Source organism: Erinaceus europaeus, unplaced genomic scaffold (assembly GCF_950295315.1).
Source record: "Erinaceus europaeus unplaced genomic scaffold, mEriEur2.1 scaffold_659, whole genome shotgun sequence".
In the NCBI taxonomy this organism is placed as follows: domain Eukaryota; kingdom Metazoa; phylum Chordata; class Mammalia; order Eulipotyphla; family Erinaceidae; genus Erinaceus; species Erinaceus europaeus.
Window position 1 is genome coordinate 1 of NW_026647227.1, and position 9,474 is coordinate 9,474.

Sequence of the window (9,474 nt, forward strand, 5' to 3'; positions counted from 1 at the left end):
TCTGCTGTGTCCACAGGAAGAAGAGTCTCCATGTGGGGAGGTGACACTGAAGCGGGACCGCTCTTTCTCAGAGCATGACTTGGCCCAGCTTCGGAGTGAAATGACATCGGGCCTCCAGTCAGTCCTTCCACCACCAGATTTGGAATCATCAAGGCCCCGAGCCAGCAGTGCACACACCTGGCGGCCAAGCACACAGGAGCAGGGCAAGTCATACCTCTCACTCACCTTGCATTCCATTTGGAGTACCCTGGCCCTCTCCATCCCAGCAGACAGCATCCTGAGTTAACCAGGGCTGGTGCTCCTGAGGTGCTTGCCCACAACCTCAGACAGGCAACCCCATTGTTATAACTTAAAAACTTCTCTTTTATTAGTAATTCCTGCCAGCTGTCCTGACAGGGCCTCTGTGTTCTCCCTCCAGGTCCCCTCCCTGTGAGTGTCCAGTCCCGGCTTGACCCCAGCTCCCTGCCTTGCAGCAACCAAAGTGCAGTGAAGGACAGGTCTGAGGCCTCTCCTGCCCCAGATGCCAATCACCGGTGGTTGGTGAGTGAGGATACATTGTCATCTGTCATGGGGGCTGGGGTACATCCCCATGACTAGGTAGGTGCCAGCCAGTTCAGGAATGGGTGGGTGTGGCCGTCTCTGTCAGATCCTAGGAAAGCTGGTCTTTGCTGCCACCTGCTGGGCCTTTGGGGCTCAGCAGCCCCAGGTCAGAGATAGAACTCACTTCCCCTGCACCTCTCAGATATATTTATATATATGGAGAGAGAGAGAGAGAGAGAGAGAGCGCACGCGCGAGTGAGCAGTTCTGGTGGTTCTGGGGATTGAACATGGGACCTTTGGTGCCTCAGTCATGAAAGTCTTTTTCCTGTCTCCTCAACCTGTAGCTCTCAGTTCCATGGGTCCAGAGGGACAGATATCTGGATGCCCTGTGCCTGGGCAGCTGTGTACTGTGACAGCTTTTATTGGGGGACGATCACGTGTGCCAAGTGATGCTCTGGTATCCTACCCCCTTCCCCTCTTTCTCTCATGAGTAAATAAATACAAATCTTTTTTTTTCTTTTTATGTACAAGTGTTATATCAACACCAGGTACTGAGACTTTTTTATTTTCTTTTTTTACAATTTATTTGATAGAACAGAGATATTGAGAGGGGAAGGGGAGATACAGAAGGAGAGGGAAAGACATAGCTGCAGCTTGACCTCACTACTAGTGACACTGCCTCCCTACAGGTGGGGACTGGGAGGCTTGAACCCACATCTTTATGCATGGTAATGTGTACACTCAGCTGGATACACCTCTGTCCAGTCCTGGTTGTATGAAAATTAATACTCCCCCACTAAAGGGGATAATTCCCCTTTGAGTCCTTATTAGTTACCTGTTGATGTGTAAAACATCACCCCATGAAGGATGATAAATGACATAGTGGGGGTTGTATTGTTAAATGGGAAACTGGGGAATGTTATGCATGTACAAACTATTGTATTTACTGTTGAATGTAAAACATTAATTCCCCAATAAAGAAATAAATTTTAAAAAAATCACCCCAAAACTTACTGCTTATGCCAGTGCATCCCTTTGTCATCTCAAGTTTCTGGGAGTCAGGAACTCAGGCTGTCTCAGCTGGATACTCTGACTCAGAGTCTTGGGAGGTTGCATTTGGATGAGAGCAAATTTGTTGTCTTGTGGGAAGGTTTTTACCAGAGCTAGTGGGTCCAGCTCTAAGGGGCTTACTGGCATCAGCTCTAAGTGGCTTCCTGGCATATCCCAGGCCTATAATTCCTCTGGTGTAGATCTCTGTACAGGGCTGTCTTCGCTCTATGGTGCCAGTTTCCTTGAGAGCACATGGTCCAAGACAGAACATAACAGAAGCCACAGTGCTTGTATACCCAAGTCTCAGAAGTAACATATTGTCATTTCCCCTTAATCTGTTCATTATTAGTGAGTTACTGTACCCATTCTAAGAGGAGAAACTCAAGGCCCAATTCTTGAAGTGAATATGAATAAATGTCAAATACTTTTTTTTTTTCTCTCTCTGCCTCTATGCTTTTTGCTGGGGCTTTTCCAGCAATGATATCAGTGGATTTTTTTTTTCTAATAGAATGGGAGAGAGGAGAGATATCACAGTACTACTTTACCATTTATGAAACTTCTTGGAATGGGTGGGGATACATAGCATAATGGTTATGCAAAGAGACACTCATACCTGAGGCTCTGAAGTCCCAGGTGTAATCCCCTGCACCACCAAAACCAGAGTTGAGCTGTGCTCTGGTAAATAAATAAATAAATAAATAAATAATTGAGGAGATGGGTGGTAGTGCAGTGGGTTTAGCATAGGTGGCGCAAAGTACAAGGACTGGCATAAGGATCCCAGTTCAAGCTCCCGGCTACCCACCTGTAGGGGAGTCACTTCACAAGCGTTGAAGCAGGTCTGCAGGTGTTTATCTTTCTCTCCCCCTCTCTGTCTTCCCCTCCTCTCTTCATTTCTCTCTGTCCTACCCAACAATGACAACATCAATAACTACAACAAGGTCAAAAGAGAATAAGCAAATAAATAAAAATTATAAAAATAAATAAAATTTTAAAATTGTAGCATGTGAAATTTCCAGAGTGTTCTTTGAGATTTGCTTCTTGTCTTGAGTTCTGCACTTGAGTCAAGCTTCCCATGCTGGGGAGCAGGCTGTGGTTCCTCTGGACCCAACATGAGAGGTGTTGGGCACATGTGCTATCAGGGGGGCTTTTACTGGGAGTGGAAGCAGTACCACCAGACTATTAGAAACCAACAGAGAACCTGGATGCTCCCAGTCTTGGTGGAGAACTGGGGTCCCAGATGCTACCCTAAATCAGCTGTAACATGCTCAGCAATGCTAGTTAGGATGACTTACTGAAAATAACATGGGAGGTTTTGTTGCCTCCTCTAGTGACAACAGACAAATTAAACTATGGGTAACAGACATTGCATGAAAAGCTTTTGTGTCATCTCACTTACAAGGAGGAAATGGGGCTTTCAGAGGCTGAGTTCTCTGCTAAGCCCTGAGGACAACCCGGGGTATGTACCAATGGGCAAACTCAGCACCACTGGACATGCACTCTGGAGTGAGGCAGGAGGCTTCCCAGGTCCTTCTTGGCTTTGAGCAGCTGCAGTGTATGTGTTTGCATGTGGGGGACAAGGTGGAGACAGTTGTTGCAAAGGTAGGTGTGGGCTGAAGGTAGCAAGTGTTAGGGAGGCTTTGCTTGCAGGACCTCACCTGAGGGTATGTGTGTGCATGACCCCTGGGGAGTATGTGTGTGTGTGTTGTGTGTGTGTGTGTGTGTGTGTGTGTGAGAGAGAGAGAGAGAGAGAGAGAGATCCCTGAGCAGGGATAATGGGAGAACAGAACATTTTAGGAAGTTTATGGGCCTGTGAAGACTGAGCCTTACAGAGTGCTGAACTGGTGTAGAGAACAGAACATTTTAGGAAGTTTATGGGCCTGTGAAGACTGAGCCTTGCAGAGTGCTGAACTGGTGTAGAGAACAGAACATTTTAGGAAGTTTATGGGCCTGTGAAGACTGAGGCTTACAGAGTGCTGAACTGGTGTAGTGGCTCTGCACATGGCCTCTGAGGCAGACAGAGCTTCAGGTTAAAAACCGCTCTCACCAGAAGCCAGAACTTCACCCCTCTAGGAAAAAAAAGACAGAGGCTTGGAGCTGTGAGCGTCTTCAGAGAGACTATGGGGAGACCCTGACTAAGCACCTCTGGACGCTCTGCCCCAGGAGTTCAGCCATCCCGTGGAAAGCCTTGCTCTGACAGTGGAGGAGGTCATTGATGTGCGCAGGGTGCTGGTGAAGGCCGAGATGGAAAAGTTTCTGCAGAATAAGGAGCTTGTCAGCAGCCTGAAAAAGGGAAAGGTGAGGGACTGGGACCCTGTACTGACCCCTCTTGAGCCAAAAGCCCTGGGGGTAGGTTGACGAGGCCAGGATTGGAGAATTCTGGACACTTGGGCTTTCACCAGGCATTTCCTTACAGATTTGCTGCTGCTGTCGGACCAAATTTCCACTATTCTCCTGGCCATCCACCTGTCTCTTCTGCAAGAGGTAAGCCTTCCCTAATTAAGCACTGTGACTATGAAAAAGATGGGATGAGAAGTAGGGAGCTGGGGCCAGCATTGTCCAGTAGAGTTTTGTGAGTATGGAAGTGGCCATCATGTACCTTGAGACAAGGGCAGTGCATCAAAGAAAAATAATTTAAATTTAATTTCAAATTGAATAACTTTTTGACCAAGGTGGAGTAATAGACATCAGACCAGGTAATATTTACCTGGAATACCAAAAACAGTAGAAAAACAAACTGTTGGGTTGTTGGAAAAATCATGACATAGTTTTGCATAGAAAAATACCTTGTGATTTTTTTTTTGACAACCCAACATATGAAACAATGATACTTAAAATACTAGATATGAAACAACAAACAGAAAGCAGATAGGATAAGCCCCACAGTGGCCTCAGTCCCTGAAATCTCTGGTCCTGAGTGAACCTGTTTTTTAAATCTTCCTACTTTACCTGATAGGACAGAGAGAAATTGAGAGGGGATGGCAGACAGAGAGGGAGAGAGGGAGATAGACATCTGCAGTCCCTCCAGCAAGTGGGGGGTAGGGACTCAAACCTGGGTTCTTATACATGGTAATGTGTATGCTATACTCGGTGTTCCACTGCCTGGCTCCTAAATTATAATTCTGATGTTTAAACATCTATAAGAAGGTACTTACTTTTGAAACCTGGCATGGGGAATAAACAAAAATAATTGTTTTTTTTAAATTATTTATTTTCCCTTTTGTTGCCCTTATTGTTTTTTTTTTATTATTGTTGTAGTTATTATTGTTGTTGTTATTGATGTTGTCATTGTTAGACAGGACAGAGAGAAATGGAGAGAGATGGGGAAAACAGAGAAGGGGAGAGAAAGATAGACATCTGCAGACTTACTTCACCGCCTGTGAAGCAACTCCCAGCAGGTGGGGAGCCGAGGGTTCAAACTGGGATTCCTTATGCCCGTCCTTGCGCTTTGCGCCATGTGCACTTAACCCGCTGCGCTACCGCCCGACTCCCAAAATAATTGCTTTTTTTAAACTGAGTACCTCAATCAAGACTTCGGCTCAGAAGGTACGTTGAAGGGAGATGTGCCAGGTATACACAAGAATGGAAAGCAGGAGAAACTCAGAGCCGAGAGGGGCAGCAGTAATTTGTGTGTACATACGAATCAGGAGAAAACCAGTACTAGAGAGTAACATGAAAGTCAAGCACTGCAGTATCTGGGGGTCAGTCAGGTGTGTGGGGTAGGAGGGGATCCAGAAGCAGTCATGTCTTTGTGAACCTCTTGATAGCTGATACCCTTCTTTTCTTCCAGAGCCGTCTGCAGCTCCTGCAGCATCAAGGTGATGACATTTGGGACTCTGAGGGGTCCTGGGGTCTGAGTGGTGAGGGGCCAGGGTGGAAAAGATTGTCACCCTTCTTAGAAGATGCAGCCTGATCAGTCATCCCTCTCTTCTGGCACAACCACTCCTACACTTTTCTTGACAGTAGGTTTTTATTTATATATGAGAGAAGAGAGAACCAGAGCATCACTCTAGCAGATTATCCACAGTGCCACTTCCTAGGTTTTTACATATTCCTTGTTAGTAGGTCAATGTCAAGAAACCCTTCACTTAAGAGCCAAGAGGTAGCTCACTGGATAGGATGTATGCTTTGCCACTTGTATGACGCAGGTTCAAGCCCCAGTATCACATAGGATTGCTCTGGCACTGGGAGAAGCTCTGGTGTACACATTACAGTATACAAGGACACAGGTTCAAGCCCCTGATCCCCAACTGCAGGGGGAAAGCTTCATGAGTGGTGAAACAGGGCTTCAGGTGTCTCTCTGTGTTTCTCTTACCTCTCCCTCCCCTCTCAATTTCTCTGTCTCTATCCAATAATAAATAAAAATATTAAAAAATAAATAACCCGTCCAAGAGGTGGTGCAGAGGATAAAGCACTGGACTCTCAAGCATGAGGTCCTGAGTTCAATCCCTGGCAGCACATGTACCAGAGTGATGTCTGGTTCTTTCTCTCTCTCCTCCTATCTTTCTCATTAATAAATAAATAAAATCTTTAAAAAAAAAACAAACCAAATAAAAGAAAATCCAAATATTAAGAAAAATCAATCTGAGGGTGATGAACTTGAGAACATGTAAGACCCCCAACTCCTGGCAGTGTCACTCTCAATAAGCCTTCCTCCTAACACAACTTCTGTGAGTGTTGGGAGAGGCTCTTTACGGCACTTCAAGGTGGTGCACACATCCAGCTATACATAGAAGTGCAAGGATAATATTTAGAAGTATATCACCCCATTGCACCTCAGCTCCAAAATAAGAATCTACTAAGTGCTAATTTTACCACCACTATTTTCTCTTCTTTCTTTTTTTCTTTCTCTATTTTTATTTATTTACTTTTATTGCTACCAGGGTTATTGTTGGGGTTTGGTACCTGCATGATGAATACATAGCTCCTGGAAGCTTTTTTTTTTTTTTTCCTTCATTTGATAGGACAGAGAGAAGTTGAGAGGGGAGGGGGAGATAGAGAAAGAGACAGACACCTGCGGTACTTGTACTGCCACTTGTGAAGCTTCTCCACTGAAGGTGGGGAGCAGGAGTTTAAGCCCCAGGTCCTTGTACATAGTGATGTGTGCACTTAACCAGATGCACCACCACCCACCCCCCTTTTCTTTTAAAATATTTATTTATGAGAGAGAGAGAAGACACCAGAGCATCACTCTGGCACATGAAGTGCTGGGGATTGACTTGGGACTTTGTGCTTGAGAGTCCAAGTCTTTATCTGCTGCATCACCACTATTTTCAAGCCTGATCAGTGTTGCCTCATAGTAAGTGTTGACTGCATACATGGCTTGGTTCTAAAACCACCAGGAAGCACCTGTCCAGGTAAGAAAAGGAGACAGCTGATGTAGAGAGTAAGGAGGTGGGATGAGTGTAGGGTGGGCAAGGAGTAGGTCAGAGGGCATGGAGGGCAGGTGGTGAACTCCGGTGTGGTCCCTGCTGCACATGATCTGAAGAGATGGCATTCAGAGGTTGCTTGCTGTGGCTCTGCTTCTGGGTGCCTGCCCATACCTCCATCCCTTTCTGTGTCATAGATGAAGATGCCTTCTAAGAAGTTTGCACACATCCCCGTCTACACACTGGGCTTTGAGAGTCCTCAGAGGGTGTCAACCGCCAAAGCCACACCAGCACAGAGAAGAGACATCTTCCAGTACGTTCTTTTTCCTTGCTGATGTCACTATTTTGGCATGACAGTGACATGGGAATAGGAACAGGTCTCTCTTTGTTGGGATACCCCTTAGAAATGGGACTCCAGAGTAGCTGTTTGAAACAGACCTTCTCATAGGTCTGGGAAAGTTTTTGTGGTGGAGACATGTCTGGACACAGGTTCTTCTTTAAGAACTTTGCCAGGATAAACTTGACTTGTTTAGGTAAACCTCCACCTGCTGAGGTGTGGGCTGTGGAGTGAAGGGGTGGTCCCCCCTGATGCCCTTTCCCCTTCAGGTCCCTGCAGGGGCCCCAGTGGCAGAGTGTGGAGGAAGCATTCCCACACATATACACCCATGGCTGTGTCCTCAAGGATGTCTGCAGTGACTGCACCAGCTTTGTGGCCGATGTGGTGCGCTCCAGCCGCAAGAGTGTGGACGCCCTCAACTCAACGCCACGGCGCACACGCCAGACTCAGTCCCTCTATGTCCCCAGTACCTGGACTTTGGACTTCAAATGACAGCCCCTAACTACTCAGGCAGAGGCCTGCTAGGAGGAGCTGGGCTAGTCCTGGATGAGGCCAAGAAAGGCCCCTCCTGAGTATACATGTACATATATATATATAGATATGTTTATGTAATATACACACAGCCTATATATTTATACGCCTTCTTGCCCCAGGTTCATATGGGCCAGGTTTACCATGGAGGCAGTTTCCTTTCAGGATCCCTTGGGTTGTGCAGGGGATGGACTGGGAAGGGGTTTTCTCACTTGGATAGGAAGAAAGATGAGTTGGAGGATGAGCAGAGGATCCAGGTGGTGGGGCTCTTGGGAAGCCCTCACCCTGTACTAATTCTCTTGTATATCTGAGGGAGACTCCATCCAGATTCCTGGGATCATGGGAGCTCTGTCTGGATGCTTATTGGGGCTGTGAGCTTTAGAGGCACCTGGGGAGCCTCTGCAAGCACTGAATATCTCCCAGCAAGCATCCTAGGCACCCTTTCCCTCCAGCTGGAAGGTCCAAGGCCTCACTTACTCACTGCCTCCCAGCTTGGCATCTGCTCCCCAGTCACCTGCCACAGGTGGGCGCTGTCCTCACATACACGGGCGCAGGGGTGGGCTATCAATGGTGGTGTTCTGGCACCAGCAAGAACTCTGTAAATCTGTACACATGGTCATTCTTGGCCTAATAAAGATGGTCTCACAGTCTTCTGAGGTGTGGCCTGAGAATTGTCAGCACAGCAGTGGGTGCTGTGGGGCGGGAGTACTGTGAGGACCCACCTGTCACCTGGGTGCAGTCAGGGGACCCACTCCACACTTGAAATCTGACTCTCAGTCTGGTGTCCTGGTCCTGTGACTATCAGAGCTACATGTAGAACAGTGGCTGCCAGTGCATGGGCAGCAGAGGATCCTTCAGCCTCATCCTAAGAGCCCTGTTCCTGCCTCAGTAGAGTGGTAGCAGCTTCACCTACTCTTCCGGGAAATGGAACTCCTGCAGATTTAGGTTGCCCACAAGTGCTGGGGAGTGGCTTCTGTCATCGTCACTGGTGATGAAATTGGTTCAAAATGGTGAAAGAATTTGGCCAAAGATATATCAGTAGTTTGCCTGAGATCAAGCCAAGGCTCCAGTGCCTGCCTCCCAGACATGGCTTAGAAGGGACCTAAAAGACAGAACTTATAACACATGGACCTGTAGGGTGGATAGTTTCACTATATGGAGTTCATGATGTCCAGTTACACAAAAGTTAGAACATCCAATAAAAAAATTACTGGGTTCAGCACCTGTTAGCAGGCAGGGAGTAATAGTGTTTTTTGTTTGTTTTAATTGCCACCAGGGTTCTCACTGGGGCTCAGTGCTGGTACTACTAATCCACCACTCCTGACGGCCATTTCCCCCCTTATTTTCATTAGGATAGAAGGAAATTGAGAGAGGGTGAGGGTGGGGGGAGATAGAGGGAAAGACAGACAGCTGCAGACCTGTTTCACTGCTCATGAAGCAGATACTCTGCAGGTGGGGAGCAGGGGCTCAAGCCTGGGGCCTTGGTACTTGGTAATTTGTGCACCACAGCCTGGCCTCAGGAGTAATAGTGTTATTTTGAAACTAGATTGGAACTGAGGGTAAGGAAACTGGCCACAGGGCCAGCAGGGAGAGAGCACCTGGGAATTAGGAGGTGCTGGAGAGAAAGTGCTGTTGTCACTGCTCTTATTC

The 9,474-nt window shown here is 47.1% G+C and overlaps 1 protein-coding gene across 1 annotated transcript; it reads left to right on the forward strand.

Annotated features, from left to right (window-relative positions):
- Window positions 1-4: 4 nt before the first annotated feature.
- LOC103120741 (protein spire homolog 2) lies at window positions 5-8,474 on the forward strand (the record flags this gene model as incomplete). The annotated part of the gene is made up of 7 exons (XM_060183839.1): window positions 5-203; window positions 419-540; window positions 3,751-3,885; window positions 4,004-4,071; window positions 5,378-5,405; window positions 7,154-7,269; window positions 7,563-8,474. Coding segments are annotated over 7 exons (891 nt in total), but the record flags the coding sequence as incomplete, so codon positions are not given.
- Window positions 8,475-9,474: the final 1,000 nt, after the last annotated feature.